The sequence below is a fragment of the Schistocerca americana genome, chromosome 1, assembly GCF_021461395.2.
Source record: "Schistocerca americana isolate TAMUIC-IGC-003095 chromosome 1, iqSchAmer2.1, whole genome shotgun sequence".
Lineage (NCBI taxonomy): Eukaryota > Metazoa > Arthropoda > Insecta > Orthoptera > Acrididae > Schistocerca > Schistocerca americana.
Genome location: NC_060119.1, coordinates 777,022,259 through 777,045,541, shown reverse-complemented (window position 1 = coordinate 777,045,541; position 23,283 = coordinate 777,022,259). Strand labels below are relative to the sequence as shown.

General features: G+C 39.8%; 1 protein-coding gene across 1 annotated transcript in view; it reads right to left on the bottom strand.

Moving 5' to 3' along the window:
- Window positions 1–23,283, bottom strand: part of LOC124612256 (xenotropic and polytropic retrovirus receptor 1) — a 121,499-nt gene that overhangs the window by 32,516 nt on the left and 65,700 nt on the right. Inside the window, exon 6 of the mRNA XM_047140342.1 lies at window positions 18,194–18,341. Coding sequence (XP_046996298.1) covers window positions 18,194–18,341 — 148 coding nt within the window. The remainder of the gene's footprint in view (window positions 1–18,193; window positions 18,342–23,283) is intronic.

The window sequence follows — 23,283 nt, the reverse complement described above, 5'->3', positions numbered from 1 at the left end:
CCTGTGGGTTACATTCAGTGCCCTTATAAATTAAGTATGATTACAGTAGATAAAAATTTTCCTTCTAGGCACATGCTCATGAACAAAAGTGAAGGTTATTTTCTGATATTACCATGTTTGTAAACAAGTTCGTTGTGAAAATGTAATGGTGAAATAATTATGATAATGAAATAACGAATTCATTAAATGTGTACTTGTCATGCATAGTTTTCGTTGCACGCCAATCAGTGTCACACTTTGCCTATTTCCCTCTCGCTACAAGTAAGACCAAGTCACTTACAAGTGCTTGTGCTTGAGCCACTAGTTCCTCAATAGCCCACTCCCAAGTAGCTGCTAAATTCATTACTAACGAGAAAGCTTGATGCAAATGCTGACTGTGTCTAATTTTAAAGCACCTGCCAGGTCACACAGATCTATGGCAAGAGCACAGCAGTGTACCTGCATGGCAGACAGCAGTAAAACCTCCTTCATGGACTATATCCACAGCAGCATAAGCAAGAATTATCACACCTTCGTTTCCATACAGTCACCATGTTGTGGGGGTTAATATACGGTCAGCACACTCAGGGTGGGTGCTTGCAACAATCAATAGATACATGGTATGCTACCTTTGCTATGTGGACAGGGATGGCTGCCAATGGCAGTACTATCATTTCAGCTGTGGCATAAGTTGCATTTCTCAGAGCCTCATGCTCATTACAACCTTTGTCTTGCATTGTGGATGCCTTGTCTCACCATCACCTCCCCCTTAGGCCATGTCCTACGTGAGTGACAGAAGTGAGCAACAGCGCATGACAGCTTCAGGCGACAAAACACAACTGCAGGTGTAGTTATGGAAGTGTCCTATGTGAGCGACATCTGTGTCGCTGCCTGTCTCCCACTGCAACTGGCAACGTTTAAATTCAAACATGTTTGAATCTTGTCGCTGAAGCACATGCGACACAGAGCAACAGTCACGTGTCTACTTGGCAAAGCAGTGGAGGGGATGCGATAGCAGCTATGAATTACTTAACATCCAATTTCAAGAAAACGATTCAGCAAAAAAATTTGACTTGATATCCTTAAATGATAAAGGTCAGAATTTATTTCCGTTATTCGTCATAGTTACTGTGCTACACAAAATTGAGTACATGGCTGCACGAAATTTTTAAGAATCTGCAGAGGTAAAATAACACTGTGTAGACTTTCCGTATCATCCATTTAAGGCCATACATTATTGCGTATGAAATGTAACCAATATATCTAAATTGTATTTAAAGTTGAGGCTGGAATGATATCTCTTTTCATTCTTAAGATATTGGTTCTTATATCCGCAGACTGGTCGCTCACGTCGCGTCCGAACCTTTCCTGCGCTTCAGGAATCAAGTGGTCGTAAAAATTGTCGTATATCATAAAAGGTTCTTTTTGTAAATGCGTGAGCAGAGCGAAAACAACTCTCTATAACTTACACCATGAAGTTTTGTCCAAATTTTCATAGGCAAACCAAGGGAGAGAAACAGGTAAACGGAGTCTCAAAGTGATCAGCATCAGGTCTAGTTTGGCATGAAAATATTTAACTGCTTGAAAGTAATCAGGGTAATGAACAAAAATTTAATTAATAAGCTGAGGAAAAATTGAAATATTTCACAAAAAGCTGCTTTAAATGAAAGTGTCAAAAATGTCATCTGTTCAAGACCTAGCTATTTTGCACATAAAAAGATACATTAGTGCGGTATTTAAATGTCAAAAAGGCTACCTTCGAATCAAGTACGTCAGGAATGCAAACAAGGAGTCGGTAAGATCATGCTTTCTGAATGAAACTTGAAATTAAAAAATGGAAGGAATCACTCAAATATTTTATGAAATTATTTGTGTAAAAGAAATAAGTAGATCAGAGAAACGCTCTATGTGCCTTTGAATGATGCTCGAAATCATAAACAGAAAATGAGCTACACTAAACGTTTCCCTAATATTTTTTATTTTATACTTTTAGACAAATCATTACAAAAAATGTTTGACTTTCTTTTCAAAAAGTCTGTAAGCTTTACTTTTAGAGACTATTTAGAGTAATTGAATCGCTTGGCCTTAACACTGACTGCTGATGAATTACTTTCGCAACATGAAATATCTGTAAAATTTCATGGTTCATTGTAATTTATTAGGAATTAAATGCATGTAATATACAGTGATAGGTGTGAAGATCACGTTCTTTGGCAAGGCCTTAAAAATATACTTAGTGATGCAGCGTCAACAGTATACATAAAACTTAGTATACAGAATCGTAATTGAGTCAGTAAAAATATAAGAATTGCCGGGAATCGAACTCAGGACCTCATTCCTGCATGTCACTACGAGCTGTACATGCTACCCCTACACCACAGCTACCTACTGTCCAGGAGTCTCACTGTTTCTGCTTATGTTTCTATTTACCATAGTTAGTCATGTAATAGGCATTCCTCTGCATTTATTGGCTGTTAAAAGTTCTTGATCATGTAAAAAAAACATTTGTACTTAATTTATTGATGACATAGTCGAATGCTCCTCTGCTCATTCATGTGTATTCGAAGAACTTGTCTGGTGATCTTCGTAGCTGACGATACTTATGAAATTCTCCATGGAGGTTCCTCTATTTGTAAATTTCATGCAGAGCATTCCTCTTCACTTTGTTTTCTTAAGTAAACCTAATTCTGTAGCCTTACTCTACAGCTACAATATTGTACAGGTTAAGGATGCCGTTTCATAGAAACAGCTGGTTGGCTCTAAGCAGCCATCTTGCAGCGCGACATGGTCGCTCACATGCAGGACATCCAAGGTTGTCGCCCAATGTTGCTGCTTGTTGCTGGAGTGTCGCATATGCAGAAGTCGCTCGCTGTCACTCGCTTCTGTTGCTCACACAGGACATGGCCTTACCAGCACAAGCTGCAGTAGCGACAATCTCACAACTGCTGTTACTCAGCAGGTACTGTGGATTGGCTTCCCACACCAGTCCCACAGTAGGCAGCTGCAGCCTCAGCTGATTTCTCAGCTCTGTTGATCAGTCAACAGGGACCATGGCACTCCCAGTGATGCCACTTTTCCTCTCAGAAGCAGATTCACCAGTACCTCCTCAGTGCCTTCTCTCACCTGTAAGAGATGCTGAGATCGAGGAATGCCAATCCGCAACATCCGAGATAAAAAATGCCAGTCCGCAACATCCATGGGTTTGGTGAGTTGTTTCAGTCCCTATGTGCTGCCTCAGGAGGAGAGAGAATCTGTATCCATCAGCGAAAGTGACAGTGTGTGTGGTGTTGAGGACTCAGCCAGCAGCCAACCATACAGACGGGTTATGCGGGCATGAACCTTGCAGGAGACATCTCTTCAGGCAATGGACAACAGATGGTCATACTCCACCCAGGCAACGGACAAGGGATGACCATGCTCTGCCCAGCCACCAGGCAGCAACCAAGTGCCACAAAAGGTCACTGGCCCCTTCCACTTTCTTCTCTTGGAGCCATGTGATCGAAACTACTACCTACAGTATCCTAGCACCCAGACACAGCATCCAAGATACAGTCACCCACAATCAGGATTTCACTCTGGAGCTGCCACTATGATGATGATGACACAATGCATGTTTACTTTTGCCTCCACGAGCTGCCAACTATGGACCTTCACCATTCATGGCCTCTACACCGAAGAGAAAGAGCCTCCAACATTGTGATCGGCACTTGGACTCTGTAATAATTGTCTTTGTTTCTTACTGGCAATATGCTGGGCATAAACTTTTCCTTGTCCTCTCAAGACTTTAACTTTTGCACATCCCTCTTGGGCTTTGATTGAGCTATGCTTAGGGTATACACATTAGATTTTCGAACTATCAGTTTACTGCGACTTTTTCAGGCCTTCAGCCTTCACGTATTACTGTTGTTCTTTCCACATTCAAAAAGTGAGTAGTTTTCAATTACTGTGTTCTAAAATAACCCTCATTGGAGAAGACAGTTTATGTATGTTACAATAAAGTTCACATTAATTTTACAACTGGGTATTCTTCCTGCACCGCCTTCAACAGATGAGCTGGCGATGAGGGATCCCCTTCAACCACTTCTCTCAGATTAACAACATAGTCAAAAGCTACTGAATTTCACTCCCTTAACTTCAGCAGTTCAAAAAGAAGCATGAGCCAGGGACAAATATTTACTACCTTTTACAACAGCTTAATCTGTAATTAGAACTCCAGGCTCAGCCCTATGACAGGTTGAAATCCAGTTTGTTACAATACTTTTATCTCCCAGGTGCACGTGGCAGCAACCCACTACAAGCTTTTTAACTGCCATAAACTTAACAGAATGGATCACACACCTCCAGCGTTCATCTCACAACTGCTGTTTTCAGTGTAGTAATCCTCAGTGCAAGTAATAATATGTAGCTTCCTTTGTCCATGACATGATACTCTTGCACACCTCAATAAAGGGCTATGCACAGATCTCCTTAAATTGATGGATTCTTCCTTAGAAACATGTCTACACATTACAGAGCTTTTAAACAGTCTCTCAGATTATCAGCCATCCTGCAAAACCCATCATAACTGTTCACTGCCTGACCAATATCATGCTACCCTCAGTCCAAGTCACACTTCACACCTAGGTCAGATTAACACAATGCTGGCAAAGATTCAGCAGCCAGTATCTTATTAGTCATCAGTGCCACTGCCAGTGCACTTAAGTGCACCTCTTGTGAGAAGTCCAAACATAGGACTGCAATGTACCACTTCGTGCTCAAAATAAATGTCAACTGTGCACACATGCACCTCTCAGATGTGGGGTGGACCTGTTTCCATGTGTATCATACATCCAGTTTGTGCTTTGCCACTAAGAGGAATCTCTATCCCTCATGTTAGCCATCACCAACTTGCCCACTGAGCTGCAGATACACACGGGGTCCTGCGTGACTATCATGGATTGGCAGTGTTATTACTGCATGGCGTCCCTTTTGGCATTGTGCTGCATAGTTACTGCAATGACACCATTAAAGTCAATGACCAATTTACAGCCCAAGTTCAGTACTGTTTGATAAATCTCTCAGCTAGGATTTTGGTCATCAACTCTCCTAGAGCCATCAGTCCCTTGGGCCTGGATCTGTTCAGTGCTCTTGGCTCAGAAATCCATGACTCCGCTCCCATCATCAAGTCACTGTGTGCCAACACCTTCCTAAATGATCTTGTTTAGCTCAGTGTTCATGCAATCTTATGCTGGTGTCAAAGATTTTGAGGCACATGCCCATCAGTGACACTGAACGTCTTCAAAGCCTGAAATGTTCCCTTTGCGCTCAGAGACAAACTTCAGCTGGAGCTACAGTTATCGTAGGATGAGGATATTCTCACCCCCATTTGCAACAGCCAATGGGCTGCCCCCATAGTGATCATAGAAAAACCAAATGGTGCACTGTGCATTTGCATGGACTTCAGGACAACCATTAATGCCCACTCTATCATAGACGCATACCTTATTCCTAGGGTAGAGGACATAATGATTCACCTCATGGATGGCAAATTATTTGTCAAGACTGATCTCCATGAGGCATATCTCCAGCTTCTGTTGGCTGAAGACTCACGATGCTTCTCAGTGATCAAAACTCCATTCAGACTGTTTCAGTAAAACAAGATTTCTGTTTTGCATTGCCAGTGTTCTGGTAATTTCTCAACACTACCTCAAGCCCATCACCCGCAATGTGCCAGACACAGTGAATTGTTTAGATGACATTCTTGCAACAAGCAAGGGCACAAAGGACTTGGCTAACAAGCTACATGCACTGCTCACGGTCCTCCAAAGGCCAACCACAAATAAAGACAAGTGTTTTCTTTTTCTTTGAGCTGGATATCAGTTGGGGCAGTCCTTTCACATTTTACAACATAGAAAATTATTATGAGTTGTCATCTTTCGTTGAAAGCGTAGCTTGCCATGGAGCCAGGTGGAGAGCAGATTTTTGGTTCTCGTTCTGGCACAGTTGACATTGGCTACTGGGTTGAGTGAACACTGTACTTGATTAACACTGCATGCAATATATTACACAAACTATACATAAATCTGGAGAACTACTATTAAATATTTATTGATCCTTTTCATAATTAGTATATCAAATTCCATGGATAACACAAGCATACCGTAAAAATTTCAAATCACTAACTTCAATACTTCTGGAGATATAAATTTTTACCAAAAACACATAATAATGGTTTCATTAGCACAGATTTCTGACATTATCAAAAGTACATTGGAAAATTATTATTTTATTGTGTTTTGGTTGTGTGAGTGTTTTGGAGAGACAGGGAGAGAACAGAGGCCATACGTAAAGTGAGAATGTGATATTTTATAAAAACTAAGTAAATGTATGTGTTGAATTTGTTGTTCATTAGAGGAAATTTGTGCATATGTTCATATGAGCTTGACTTTAGTTTTGGGACTACGAAACATCTAGTCTAAATTACTTGTGGTAAACTGATTGGCTGACATTAGAAATGCCATGAGTAAAGAAGTGCTAGAGATGATCTGATTAGATGAATAGAAATTCAGCATTACCTGTGCATTTCAGCACGGTTTTGTGCCTCAGATCTATGAGTCTATATGGTCGCTCGGGAGCCGTCTTCTGGTAAACATCTAGGTTAAACAGCGCTGATTAAATTTGTACCAAAATGAAGATATTGCTGATGAAAAGCGACTTCAGTGTTGAGTGTTTTGTGAAAGTTTGAGCTCTGTGAGTAGTTTATTGTAGGAGATATTTGCGTGTGAACATTTCATGTTATACATTAACTCTGCATGGTGTGTTTTATGCAGATTATGAGACATTATGCCAAGCACTTCTTTTTAAGAAGCCTACTGAACAGCTGAATGTGTTAACTCACAAGTAGTCATAGGCCAGTGACTGTTTAGGAAATTCAGAATCTCGGATCAGACTAAATACCTTCTGGCTGCATTTGGGTGTGAATTTGTAACAGAGACAGTCAATGACATTCCATAATTGATGCTGGAATACTAAATGCAGAACTGATAGTCATTTTTCTTGTTTCAAACACAATAAACCAACCTGAAGAAAATGTTGATATTTTTTCAAATGACTCGTGTAAGAATCTCGAACACTCAATAATTAAAACTAACTTTCAGCTACTGCCCATGGACGGGAGTTATGTGGTCTTTGTGGGGTAGCTATTTAGTCGAATTTTCATCAATGCTGCTTCTGTCAGCTAAACTAGTATCTACGATTACAGACTGAAGGTGCAGACAACCTGAAACCAATACAGGTAGGTGGACTGATTGTTTAAAGGATAGAGAGAGAGCGCAACCTGCCCCATCACAATGTGTTTGATGGGGGTGGAACAATCAACTGCATTTGTATCTAAGACTCTCTCCGCTCCACAGCGTAACTACAGTCAAATAGGGGGGGAACAATCCCTAGCAATCATATTTGGCCTAAAGATGTTTCACAACTATGTCTACGGCTGCCATTTCATGCTGTTCATGGACCACAAGCACATACTTCCTCTTTTCAAAGAGTCAGCAAATATTCCGACCTAAACAGCATGCCATCTTTAGCAGGCAGTGCTGTTTCTTTCAAGTTATAATTATGACATTTAGTATTGTTCCTCATACGCCCCTGGGCCAGGACCCTCCTTTGATGCACCTGCTTCCACCTGGACATCACCAATGAGGTAGCTATGGCCAACTTCCCATCGGACGCCAAGCAGATTTTGCACTACACCACCGAGGACCCTGTGCTCTGCAAGTTACTCTGCCTGGTGCAATGCTGCTGGCCACCAGACCATAAGCAACTGTGACACTCAGAGGTCCAGGCCTAATGGCAACATTGGAATGAGCTCTCCATAGCAATCCTGTCTCTCTTGCACGTCAGCCACTGGGGCATTGTGCTCACCAAATGCATGGCCCACCACTGTGTCTACTGGGGTGGCATGGGCATGACAATCACGTGCATGGTTATAGCCTGCCTCACCTGCCAGAGCAAGAAGGCCACCCCTCCATGTAGTTTCTTTCCCTTGGACAGACCCCTGGTTCCAGCTACACTTGGATTTCTCTAGTCCCTTCAGGGGGTACTCCTCGTCATTCGCTACAGATGCTGACAGTGGCTTCCCCTATATATAATGAATGTCAACAATGTCTGCTGGGCAGACCATTCAAATTCTGTCCTGCATTTTTTCAACTGAAGGGCTCCCAGAAACTATCATAATGGATAACAGTCCTCAATTTTCTTCCATGCTATATTCTACTTTCTGTAAAGTAAATTGTGTAGTACTGATATATACTGCACCTGTCAACCCTGCTTCCAATGGTCTAGCCAAACACTTTGTCTGTACAGTTAAATCCCACTGTCTGAACCATTTCGACAAAGCACATATGCTTTTTCTGGATTCTTATCATTCCACTCCCTAGGACAGGTCAAACCCAGCAGGACAACTCTGTGGCTGCCACATTGGTCACAATTATCTATCATCCACCCCACAGTGCTCATCCTTCCTCTCAGTGGTCCAGCCACCATTGTTTCTCTCTTCAAGATCATGTCTGGGCCACCAGCATTGGTATCCTGAGGTCATTTTCAACCTTTTGGGCCACATCACGACTGAGCTCGTGCTTCAAAACAGTGTACCATGAGCACATTAACAAATTGCAGCCTTGTTGTGATCCTCTGCCAGGGTCCACTAAGCTACCATCACCATATGTTCCAGAGGTGGAGTCCTCCACAATGCCCATCCCAGACACCACAGGTCTATATCAGCTCCAGCCTGCGGCCAGCTTCCCTGTGATCTCCTCAGCTGCTCCACATGCCACACCAGCGCCAATGCCAATGGAGTGGATCTCCGCTACACAGTCATCCCAGCTGCTACCTCCTCTCCTCCCTTCAGGGGAGCAGAGGAGGAATGCTGAATGCTGTGCTGAGACCCTGTGCCCACTCAGCCAGCAGCTAACAATACAAATATGTTATATGGACACGGACCTCGCTGGGGACAGCTCTTCAGGCAAGAGACAAGGGATGACCATATTTTGCCCAGCCACCAGGTGGTAACCCATTCACTGCCAGACATCGCTGGCCACTGGTCCCATTGACCTTTTCTCCTCCACATGCTGTGTGACTGGAAGTAGTACTTGCAGCATTCTGGTGCCCAGACAGTATTTGGGCCAGCACCAGGCCTGGCAAATGCCCATCAGTTCACTCCAAATGAGTTTCCTGGACCAGGTGTCAACTGCAAAAGCATTCCCACAATCAAGATCTCACTCTGGAGCTGCTGCTATGATGACAATGATGATGATGATGCCAATGCCAATGCCAATGCCAATGCCAATGCTTACTCCATCTATGTAGACCTTCACCTCCAGGAGTTGCCAGCTATGGCCCTATACCATTAGTGGACTCTAAATCAGGTGTTTCAAAACTTTTTCTCTTACAGGACACCCTGAGAATCATGGTGCTTTGATGTAACACCTTGTTTATTTAGAAGGTTAATAAAATTTTTAAAAATGAGAAAAACTTGTTTTATTTAATGATTACATCAATTTTAAATCATAACTAATAACACAGAACTTGCAATAAAATTTAAAAAAATGAGTATCAACAAAATGTTGGAAAAACACCATGTTATTAATAGTTTTTTGCAATATTCATTTTCTGTGGAACACTGAACAGTTTGGGAAACCCTGTCCTATATCAAAGAGATGTGGCCTCCAATGCCATGGCCATTAATTAGACTTTGTAGATTTGTCTTTGTTTTTCATTGGCAATACACCAAACTTGAAAACTTTTACTTGTCCTCTTGAGGCTTTAACTTTTGCACGTCCCTTCTAGACTTTGAGAGAGGCACGCTTAGGATATGGACATTGAATTTTGGAACTTTGAATTTACTGTGACATTTTCAGCCTTTCAAGTCTTCAGTCATTATTATTGTTCTTTCACTATTCAAGAATTGACTTGAATTCAATTACTATGTTCTAAAATAACTCTCACCTGAGAAGGCAGGTTGAGTATGTTGCAGTGAACTTCACGTTAATTTTATATCTCATATTTTTCCTGTGCTGCCTTCTGTTGACATATCCTAGCCACTCAGACAATGACATTTGTCAGAGCACATCATTGGTGTGACTCTTCTCTGCTACGGTGCACTGAGAATGGTGCTCTAGGCAGCAGGTTCACCCCCCACATATGATGGAGGGTCACATAGTACAAGTCATTGACATCTGAAGTGGCATAAGTAGGCCAGCACAGTGAAACAAAAGCAGACCACGTGTTTGCTCAATCAATGCCCTTTCATGACACTAGGACCACTTTCACAAAAATTACATTCACCATGCTCAAGGACTTGCTGCAGGTTATTGTGGTTGTCAGATTCTCACTTACAATTCACCAACAACTACTTCTGGGCATTGTAATGGAACTGCTCAAACCCCTCTTTTTTTTCTGTGAAGTACAGAAGTAGCTGACACACCATAATTTATAATTTAAAGTTAAAAATATCATAACCATACTCACTGCTTTCCACAATTATTCAAAAAGATAAAACTGATAGAAAAATGCTATTGTTTATTAAATATTAATTGATTGTATCTCTTTAGTTAAAAAACACTGATTATATTGACTTTCCATGTAAATCTTTGTATGTACACTTCACACATCTTTGTAACTGTAGTTGGAAGTCTGTCTGTTGTGCAGTGATGGAGTAAAGCTGAGTGTCTGTTGTGGTCACTCTATGGAGCCAGAACATTTTAATATGGAATAACTGTTATGCAAAAATTGAGCTGTTAAGTGACAATGTGTGTTACCTAGTGTTAAAATAACTTTGATGTTGCTTAAAAAGTTGATGTGAAGAAAGTAATCTTCTTCATAATACTATTTCAACATACATATATCCAAGTAACAACCAAACTACATTTTGCAGGAAGAGAATCTGCCATGTTGACAAACAGCCAAGCAAAATTTCAAGAAGCACAAAGTTAAGTGAAAATAATAAACTCACATTATTCTACGTGCACTTGGTCATATTAATACACATTTATCATGCAAACACATACAAAGTCAGTAGTTTATGAAGTTTGCTAACGTCTTTATTACCGCAGCTAGCTGTTACTCAAGACTGCACTCACACATCAGTAATTTTGCTGTAATGAGTAAGAAAGCTATGTACATGCAATAATTTCAGCTACTTACACGTTTGCCTGTTCTAATAAGCATAGCTAGTGATGTGTCCTGCCCCCCCCCCCCCCCTCGCCAGCCACCCCCCACTCCATCTTCACCACTCCACTGCTGCAATACATGATGTAGTTGTATGCTCAGAGTCATTGCCTAGTGGTGGGAGTGGAGGGGCACTGATAGGAGTGCACATCTATGCATCGTGCTGCTGATGTAACTATACAGGGTTGCCACAAGTTTCCCCAAGTGAAATTCCCTGATATTTTCCTAATTTCCAGATAAGTTTTAGAATTGTTCCCTGACAAATTTTGAGATTTCAAGGGTGAATAAAGACATAAGTTGACAAGAAAATGTGGGGACTTCTGCGTTTCTAAACAAGTAAGGAAAACTTTTATGTACTAATGTCAACATCTTTTATAGTGAACTGTGTTTAGATGGAGAAAGCAATCCAAAAGGTATGTGTGTTTCATTAAGACCACCGATGTTCTTTTATTTCAATAAAAGGAAACACATTTGGTGACAAAAATATGCATTTCCCTGGAGTCGCAAGACACATTTAAAACTCCTTCACTGATTTCAGAAATAACCCCAGAAAAAAGTAGGCCTCTTGAAAGAGTGAATAAGGTGAGGAAGAGTTATGTAAGACACTACTATAGGTGACCGCCAATAAAATGTTGGTTCGCCCATGTTCGTTACTGTCAGTTATTACCCATTGTGTTATGCCTATTATTTTAGTGGTATTGTGTGTCCGCCTGCTTAGCTGAGTGGTAATCGGTCTACCTACCATGCAGCAAGCCCAGGTTCAATTCCCAGTTGGGTTGGGGATTTTCACCACTCATGGACTGGGTGTTGTGTTGTCCTCATCATCATTTCATGATCACTGACAGACAAGGAGGCGAAAGTAGCATCATCTGAACAAATAATTGCAACCCGACAGCCGAACTTCCCTGGATGGGACCTCATGGCCATCAATGCCACACAATCATTTCATTTTACAGGTATTGCATAACTTTTCTTTTGAGAAATATATGAGTACATAGTGTAAAAACCATCAGCGACTGGCACAATTTTCTTCTGCTTATCGTCCATACTTTATAACGTACAAACTACTGCCAAAGTGACACGATGTACTATAACAATAAAAACACCACACTGTACAATGTACTTATGGTGAGACAGTTGCAATTCCTGAAATCTATTGCTTGTGGCCTCTGTCCTGCCAAGGAGCACCACAGTCCTGGATCCATGACAAAAATATGCTGCATTATGCCATACACAAACGGATCCAGTCTGTAGGCAGATCAGTGAGACTAGATATGACGGGCAGGGCCTGTACATTATTGGGAAACTATGGGTTTCAGATCAGCAGAACCGATCTGTTAGAGATACCCGCAGAAACAGCCTGCAGCTTCAGCCCCTCATGGAAGTCCACTTGCATGGCCAGCTGTTCACAAGTCACTGACACCAAGCTAATGAAATGAGACCACAGTGATCAATCCAAGAAACAGCTAAGTTGCGCAAATACTCTGAGCATCAAAACTAATGAGCATAGGTAGCAACTCACCATGAAGATGATCGCTGAGCTGCAGACAGGCATGTAGAATCTCCACTATATGGTTAATGGCAACTATCCTTTTCCTTATATTATTAATATGGAAGTATAGATTAAACACTTTGAGTATTGTATGAGCAGATCACGTCCATTTTTAAGAAGAGCTGTACTGTATAAGCAGGTCATTCCTATTTTTAAGAAGGGCAATAGGACAGACGCACACTATTATAGACCTACCAGGTGTACTGGTATGAAATGGGCGTATTTTTTTTTAAATGAAACACTAATTTTGAATTGAAAAATAAAAACATTTCATTCAAAGTACTGACCATTGCTTTCTACACATTTTGAACACCTTTCTGGCAATTTGTGGACACCACGCCAATAGAAATGTTCGTCTTTTGAAGCAAACCAATCAGACACCCAATTTTCAACTTCTTCGTAGGAATCGAAGTGTTCCTCAGCCAATGCATGTCCCATTGATGAAAACAAATGGTAGTCGGAAGGGGCCAAGTCTAGTGAATATGGCAGCTCCCAGCCAAGTGTTTTGATTGTATCTTGAACCAGTTTTGCTTTGTGTGCAGGTGCACTGTCGTGTAAAAAAATTACTTTGCCATGTCTTCTGGCCCATTCTGGTCTTTTTTCGATCAATGCATAGTTCAAATTGATCATTTGTTGTCTGTAGCAATTAGTATTCACAGTTTCACCACGTTTTAGAAGCTCATGATGCACCACACCTTTCTGATCCCACCAAACACAGAGCATTGTCTTCGTGCCGAATCGATCTGGTTTTGCAGTCAGTGTTGATGGTTGTCCCAGATTAACCCATGATTTTTCCCATTTAGGATTCTTAAAATAAATCCATTTTTCATCACCAGTAACAATTCAATGCAAAACTGATTTTCTTTCATGTCTTTGAAGCAAAATTTGACAAGTGGTTTTTCGGTTTTCCATCTGTCTTTCATTCAATTCATGTGGCACCCATTTTCCACACTTTTGGATCTTTCCCACAGCTTTCAAACAGTCAGAAATTGTATGTTGTGCAACATTTAGCATTGCTACCATTTGCTTCTGACTCAAAGTATAATCTTCACCCAATATTGCTTGCAATTCGGCATCTTCGAACTTTTTTGGTGGTCTTCCACGCTCTTCATTTCTTACATCAAAATCATTATTTCTGAACTGTTGAAACCATCTTTTGCATGTTGCTTCTGAAAGAGCATGATCACCATATGCCTCGACAAGCATTCGATTCGACTCTGCAGCACTTTTTTTCAAATGAAAACAAAAAATTAGTGCTTTCCGCAAATCATCACTTTCTGGTACAAAATTCGACATTGTTAACACGATGAAAAAAACATATGATGATGTTTGTTCCATGACTTGATGTATACTAAATATCTTTAACAGATGTCATACCAACCAAATAAAAAAAAAATTTAAGGCTTGTTCACAACAAATGTTACCTATCGACACATTTGTATCTTAATGCTCATTTCATACCGGTACACCTGGTATATCATTGACGTCAATCTGTTTTAAAATTATGGAACATTTTTTATGCTCAAGAATTGTAATGTTCTTGGAGAAGGAAATTCTCCTCTATAAAAATCAACATGGATTCTGCAAACAGATATCGTCCAAAATTCGGCCCACTCTGTTCCTCCATGAAATCCACAGCGCCATAGACAATGGTGCTCAGGGTGACGCCTTGTTCCTTGACTTCAGGAAAGCATTTGACACTGTCCCACACTGCCATTTAGTGAAAAAAATATATACGAGTTTATCAAGTATCAGGGCAGATTTGCAACTGAATTCAAGACTTCCTAGCAGACAGAACTCAACATGTTGCTGTTAACGAAAAAAAATCAATAGATGTAAAGGTAATTTCCAGAGTTCCCCAAGGAAGTACAATAGGATCGTTACTGTTTACAATATATATAAAAGTTCTGGTAGAAAGAGCCAGATGTTCTCTAAGGCTCTCTGCAGATGATGCAGTTGTCTATAACAAGGTAGCAACGCCAGAAAACAGGAAGAATTTGCAGAATGACCTCCAGAGAATTGATGAATGGTGAAGGCTCTGGCACTTGAGCCTAAACATAAATAAATGTAACATATTACGCATATTTAGAAAAAGAAATCCACTACCATATTGCTACACTATTGATGATAAACTGCTGGAAACAGTATCTGCCATAAAATATCTAGGCATAACTATCCAGAGCGACTATAAGTGGAAAGACCACATAAAACAAATAGTGAGAAAAACAGATGGCAACTCAGATTCACAGGAAGAATCTTAAGGAAATGTAACTCATCCACAAAGGAATGCACTTGTTCTACCAATTCTTGAGTATTGTTCACCTATTTGGGATCCCTACCAAATAGGACAGATAGAAGGGGGGGGGGGGGGGCAAGGGTGCAGTGGTGTGGGAGGGGGAGGCAGAGGGGGAGGGTATGGGAGGGGGAGGGAGAGGGTGAGGGTGAGGGAGAGGGAGGGGGAGGGGGAGAGCGAGGGGGAGGGGGAGGGGGAGAGGGAGCGGGAGAGGGAGGGGGAGAGGGAGGAGGAGGGGGAGGGGAGAGGGAGGGGGAGGGGGAGGGGGAGAGGGAGCGGGAGAGGGAGGGGAGGGGGAGGAGGAGAGGGAGGGGGAGGGATATCTAATGAAGAGTGGCACATTTCATCACAGGATCATCTGGTTGGCACAAGAGCATTACGGAGATGCTCAACAAACTCCACTGGCAGAGTTTTGAGAGAGGTGTTGTGCATCATGGAGAGATTTACTATGGAAATTTTGAGAAAGCATGTTCCAGGAAGATTCAGCCAACACATTACTTCCTCCAACATACGTCTCACGTAATGACCATGAGGAGAAGATTCAAGAAATTAGAATCAATATAGAGGCTTACCGACAATCATTCTTCCCATGCGCTATTCGCGAGTGGAACAGGACTGGAGGGCCTTCCAACACACACAATTATGTGGTTTGTGGAGTACGATGTAAATGTAGATGTATTTATTATGTTGAATCAAATTATGTAGAACATATCAATCAATAAAAGCATTTTCACAAATCATCAAAAAATAAACAGCTCTTCCAAAGAGTAAACATGTTTCCCTTTGTCACATTACATTCTTCAAGCTGTGGTCTGGTTCTGATGAAATAAAGCTATATGTTGCCCCAAGCTATGCTAAAATCACCAGTGAAATGCCATGAAAAATGTTCCAGCAGTTTTGGACTTAGCATGTTCAAAGAGACAGACAGACATGATGGTATTAGATAAAACTTTAGATCACATTTCTTTATCTGATTCTGATTAAATAATGTTTACACATTGTTCCAAGTTATGTACAAATTACTTTCGAAAATCCTATGAAAATCTGTCTGGTAGTTTTTGATATGTTAGTGTTCTCAGAGACAGACAGAAACGACTGAGTTGCATAAAACTTTTAATTACAACACCGTTTTTTTCCCCAATTTTGATAAAATAAAGCCTTTGACGGGCAGATCAGAAACAGACAGACAGACACAGCTGAGTTAGATAAAACTTTAAATTACAATGTCATTTTTTTCCCCGTGACCCAATTTCGATGAAATAGAGCCTATGCAGGATGGTCAGAAATAGTCTTAAAAGGTCGTATGGGTGTTGCACGGTAGGTTGTTCTGAAAAATAACTGTTAAAAAAATTCAATACAATGTGCTGTTTTTGAATTAACTGGCATTTAAGTTAGTCATCAGGACATAGCGTGCACAAATTCAAGCAGCCTGCTGATATAATTAGTGTCAACTGTTCTCATATAATGTCGCATGTCCAATTTTTCTATCACTCTCTTGTTTGATTTTAGGAAACTGAATGAAGAACACATTCAGTGACATCATCTCTGGCGGGCTGTTTGAATTTGGGCACAGAACAGCCCATTTGGCTAAACTCAATACTAATTAAGTCTGGAACAGCGTAACATATCGATTTTTTCCTTAACAATTATTTCTTGGCACAACTAATTCTGCAACACATTTAAATGCTTTTTATATTGTCCTCTTATGAGAACACTGCCCCAAGCTAAGTTCAAGTTTCCTGTGAAAACTCCATAAAAATTTGTATAGTAGTGTTGGAGATTAGCATGTTCAAACAGCCAGACATGAAGGTTTTACAGTTTTATCATCAGTATAGATAGAGTATTGCATTCAGTACAGCAAAGGGTGGGTTAGAACACAATCATGTTCATTGGACTTGTCTTTAGTGCATTCTAGTGCATTGTGTCCAATAAACAAGACTACCGTGTTTCAACTGTTTTAACATGAAGAGTTACTTCAGTATCATGCAATTTGAGCCATGCGAATGATATAGTAATATCAAGCTCAGATTAAATCAATACTGAACATTATCTGGATGCATCCTTTCAGAATAATATTGGTGTTATATTTTTGTTGTCTCTTGTATTACAAGGGTGGTTTGAAAAGTTCTCAAAATCACCACGAGAGGTCAGCGGTAGCGCAATGAGTTGTTTAAGTGATATTCATTGGACTGTTGCCTGTAAACACGTGCCATGTCAGTGCTCTTGGAAGAGAGCTGTGGTGGTGACGTGGCTCTGTTGATGATCCCCCATACTGATTTGTGAAGATGGAAAAAAAAATCAAGATTCAAGCAGTGATTAAGTACTACATAAAGAAAGGTACAAAAGCAAAGGACGTTCATGCCAATTTCCAGAACACACTGGGGGACTCTTCACCTTCATGTTCAGCTGTTGCCAAGTGGGCAAATTAATTTAAATTTGGTCAAGAGAGCTTAGATAATGATTCACACTGTGATCGGCCAAGATGTGTCACTACTCTAGAAATCATTGCGAAAATGCACAAAATGGTCATGGAGGATCGTTGATTGAAAGTGCGTGAAATTGCTCATGCTTGCCAGACATCACCTGAAAGGGTGTATCATATTTTAACCGAAGAATTAGAAATGAAAAAATTATCTGCAAGATGGGTTCCGCAATTCTTGACGCGTGCCCGCACACATGCCGTCACCATGGCAAAATTACACGAGCTAAGGCATGGATTTTTGCCATACCCAGCTTATTCACTTGATATGGCTCCATCAGACTTCCATCTCTTCCCGAAACTGAAAATTTTTCTCAGTGGATGAAGATTCACTTCAAACAAAGAACTGATAGCTGAAGTCTACAACTATTTTGCAGACCTGGAGGGAACTCATTTTCGAGATGGGACCAAGGCACTGGAACACCGTTGGACCAAGTGCATTAATCAACAAGGAGAATACATAGAAAAATAAAAAAAGTTTCAGTGATGTAAGTACTTTTATTCTATTCCGTTCCAGGAACTTTTCAAACCACCCTCATAAGGTCATTTCTTACTGGAACTGACTCATTAATGGCTACATACCGCCTCCTTATCATTCCACCTTAGGCATTTATTTATAAACAAAAATATAAAATTGTCATTTACAGTCAAGAATATACTAGCTTACCTACACTCAAAAACTAACCTTCAGCAACCATCCAGTTCTTATTAGTTGCATAGAAACAAATCAGGAACTGCAGATCAGTGAAAACTACCACAAGACTATTAAGTTGGTCTGCCAACCAGAAATCAGCAAAGTTCACATAGAAAAATGGAGCCAGTATGATTCGTGTCTGCAAGGAAAAAAGAACAGATTAAGACACAAAATACTTTCCCTCTCTTATGAGTTACAGGATCTGAAACATACATGCAACATGAAAATTCATGTGTATGTAAACACTATACACATAAAAATTAAGATTAATTCTATAAGCCACAAATGAAAATCACTCAGTGAACAAAAATTCTGCCCAGTTTGTACTGCCTTGTTTTTAACAGTGTTTCATATATTATCAGGGCATATTAGATTATAGATTATCTGTCTTAATGTGTGAACATGATACAAAATGTGAAGGAATTTGAAAAATTGAAGTTTTGGTGACAAACAAAAACGGCCAAAGATGTAAAAAATTGGGTATATGTGATTGATAATTCTTGCAGTCCAAATGGAAGACAAGAAGAATAAGAAGATTAAGAAAAGGAAGAAGTCCTCAAAAGCTGCAGGAGCCTGGGAAGCAAGAGGTGCCTGGAAGCATCCAGATTTCTCACAAATATGAGTTCTTCCACATTCCTGAGATGGGAACTAGTTTTCATCATGTGCCAGGCTCTTATTGACATCTGTTTGGGTATTAAGTGATGCCAATTTCTTCCATCTCTGATTCTCCATTTCCTTCTAAAGCATTCTTCCATCCTGCACCATGTTTACATTCTACACTCTGATTCAGTCATCATCAGAATTTTGCATGCTTCATTATTATTATTGTTGTTATTATTATTATTATTATTATTATTTTATACATAGCTGTTTCTTTCCAGCAACTGTGGCATTTATTTCAAAATAAAATTGGATCATTAGTTGCACAGATATTTTTATTTCACTTTACCAGTTTTGACAAATTAATCTGTCATCTTCCAAAACTTAGTATTGTTTTAGCAAATGTCAATATCTTCTTCAAAGAAGCAAAATCCCTTGATGTGTCCAAAAAATTTACATATTGTATGTGATTACTGCAAAAACATATTGACTGACTGCAAATTTACAGTAAATGAGTCACATCTATGTACACGTCAAGCTGCCATGCCAGCAGCAAGGAACTTATATATATGTTTACAACTACCACATTCAATATTTATATTTTTGGACATATAACGGTAAATATCTGCACAACTGACGACTGAGGTTTTTTTCTCAGTTTATTAGTATTTGTACCCATTGATCCATTTTGAGATTAACTGTCACCTTTGATCTATTCATTGTCAGCATTTCGTTATCAGTACTCTGAAAGCTGAATATTATATGTTTCAGAGTCATTTCCTGCACATTCTCGTCACCTGATCAAGGTTTTTGGATGGCTTTTACTTTCATCCAATCCTTTAATTTCCATTGACGGTTTATTTTTTCTTTATGCTAATGGCTTAACATCTTGAAATATTGAAGGCTATTCAGTCTCAGTAAGGGAAGTCCAATTCCCTTGGCTGGTCAGTACATGGTTCTCTTATGAGTTAGGAACTGTTGTTCGCCTTTCTTTCTTCATACTTGGAAGAAGGCTGGATGGTTTATCCTCCCAGAATCTCTTCACAAATTCACTATATTTATTTCAATTCTTCTGCATATTTCTTATCTGTCTTCCTTTTAAGCCTCTCATAAAAGACGTGCTTCACTGTTAACATTCTAAAAACTAGATATAGATTATGATTTCATCTGTGATGTTCATGTCTTGTAAACCATCTTGTTTCTTCAACCAGGTGAGTGATATTAAAATTAATAATGTTGAGCAGTCTTTTGATGAGTCTGCTGCTGTTCTTTCTAAAAATACAACCATAAAATTTCATGTCTCTCTTGTGCAGAGTGTAAGTGAACTTTTCTACCTGTATTTAGAGGTCAGATGTTGTTCATCCAAATTCAATTTTATTATATGGGTCCATATATTTACCTAATAAATATCTGCTCTTTTTTTCAGTTTCTGCAATTTTAGAACATCCTCTAACAGCTAAATGCTAAATGTACCTGAAAAGGTGGTTAAATGTAATTTTTGTTTTTCAACTTCAAATCTGTGTAATAATAACTAAGCATTCACTATGACATGATGATGTTGTTGTTGTTGTAGTTATCTTCAGTCAAAGACTGGTTTGATGCAGCTCTCCATGCTACTCTAACCTGAGCAAGCCTCTTCATCTCCAAATACAATTGGAATCTACATCCTTCTGAGCCTGCTTACTTCATTCATCTCTTCTTCACCCTCTACAATTTGTACCCCCACCCCCCTCCCTCATCACCAGTACCTCCCTCCAGTGCTAATCCCTTGATGTCTCACAATGTGCCCTATCAACTGAGCTCTGCTTTAGGCCAAGCTGTGACACAAATTTCTTGTCTCTCCAATTCTATTCAGTTCCTCCTCGTTAGTCGTGAGCTATCCATCTAATCTTTCGCATTCTTCTGTAGCATCGCATTTCAAGAGTTTATATTCTCTTTCAGTCTAAACTGTTTATCATCCATGTCTCAGTTCCATACATGACTACACTCCAGACAAATACCTTCACAAAAAAATTTGTAACACTTAGTGCATATTCAATGTTAAAAAATCTCTCTTTTTCAGAAATGCCTTTCTTCCCATTTCCAGTCTACATTTTATATCCTTTCTACTTTGGCCATCAGCAGTTATTTTTCTTGCCAAATAGCAAAACCTATCTACTTTAAGTGTCTCATTTCCTAATCTTATTCCCTCAGCATAACGTGATTTAATTTGACTACATTCCATTACCTTTGGTTTACTTTTGGTGATGTTCATCTTATACCCTCCTTTCATGACACTGCCCATTCCATTTAACTGCTCTTCCAAGTCTTTTGCAGTCTCTGACAGAATTACAATGCCATCAGGAAACTTCACAGTTTTCAATTCTATTCCCTGAACTTAAATTCCTTCTCTACAATTTCTTTGGTTTCATTTACTGATTGCTCAATGTACAGATTGGATAACATTGGAGATAGGCCAAAACCCTGCCTCACTCCCTGCTCAACCAGTGCTTCCCTTCCATGTCCTTCAAATCTTATAACTGCCATCTGGTTTCTGTACAAATTGCAAATAGCCTTTTGCTCCCTGTAAGTTACCCCTGCTACCTCCAGAATTTCAAAGAGAATATTCCAGTCAACATTGCCAAAACCTTTCCGTAAGTCTACAAATGCAACAAACAGAGGTTTGCCTTTCCTTAACCTATGTTCTAAGAGAAGTTGTAGGGTTAGTACTATCGTGTGTTTTCCCATATTTCTCCAGAATCCAACCTGATCTTCTCCAAGGTTGGCTTTTACCAGTTTTTCCAGTATTCTGTAAAGAATTTGTGTTAGCATTTTGCAACCATGACTTATTAAACTGATAGTTCAGTAATATTCATACCTGCTTTCTTTGGAATTGGAATTATTACATTCTTCTTGAAGTCTGAGAGTATTTCACCTGTCTCTTACATTTTGCACAGCAGATGGAATAGTTTTGCGATGGCTGGCTCTCTCAATGCTATCAGTAGTTCTGACAGAATGTCATCTACTCCAGGGCCCTTGTTTTGACTCAAGTCTTTCAGTGCTCTGTCAAATTCTTCTCACAGTATCATATCTCCCATCTCATCTTCACCTACGTTCTCTCCCATTTCTTTGATGTAGCCTTCAAGTTCATCTCCCTTGTATACATCGTCTATATACTCCTTCCACCTTTCAGCTTCCCCTTATTTGCTTAGGACTGGTTTGCCATCTGAGCTCTTGATACTCAAACAGCCGCTTCTCTTTTCTCCAAAAGTCTCTTTAATTTTCCTGTAGGCAGCATGTATTTTTCCCCTTGAATTATACTTCTAAATCCCCAGATTTGTCATCTAGCCATTCCTGCTTAGCCATTTTGCACTTCTTGCAATCTCATTTTTTAGATGTTTGCATTCCCTTTCACCTACTTCATTTTCTACATTTTATATTTTCTCCTTTCATCAGTTAAAATCAGTGTCTCCTATGTTATCCAAGGATTTCTACTAGGCCTTCACTTTCTGCCTATTTGATCACCTGCTCCTTCACTATGTAATCTCTTAAAACTACCTGTTTGTCTTTTACTGTATTGTTTTTCTCTGTTCTAGTCAACCATTGCCTAAAGCTTCCTCAAACACTCAACAACCTCTGGTGCTTTCAACTTATCCAGATCCCAGCTCCTTAATTTCCTACCTTTCTGCAATTTCTTCATTTTAATCTGCATTTAATAACCAATAAATTGTGGTCAGTGACCACATCTGCCCTTAGAAATGTCTTACAATTTAAAATCTCGTTTCAAAATCTCTGTTTTACCACTATATAGTCAATCTGAACTCTTCTACTGTCTCCGAGTATTTTCTATGTAAACAGCCTTCTTTCATGATTCTTAAATTAAGTGTTAGTGATGATTAAATTATGCACTGTGCAAAATTCTACTGGGCAGTTTCCTCTTTCATTTCTTTCCCCCAATCCATATTCACCTATTTTTCCTCCTCTTCCAATTCCCACCTCACAATTAAATTTTCATCTCTCTTAACTATCTGAATAATTTCGTTTAACTCAGCATATATTCTTTCAATCTCTTCACCTTCTGTGGAACTAGCTGGGATATAAACTTGTACCTTGTGTCTATCCTGGCTACAAAATGTGTTCACTATGCAATTCATACTTACTACCTGCATTCCTATTTTCTTATTATGATTAAACCCACTCCTGCACTACTCTAGGTGTCCACTAGGGGCAAGACACAGCCTGATGTGTTCACAGTGGCAGGTATTCTTCGCCAGGTTGACCACATTTCGGGTCAGTGGTAATTCAGTACTTCTCAACACAGCTGTAGTCACCACAGAAGTACATACTCAGCACTTCCACCAGCCAGGCCTGACCAGATAATGACACTCTGGGTGACACTGAGACGGCATATTCACCTTACTCACCGTCAGAGTTATCAACTTCAGAATCTAATAATTGTAAACAAACAGCAATAAAGATGTTATTGTATCTATGAGCTGCCT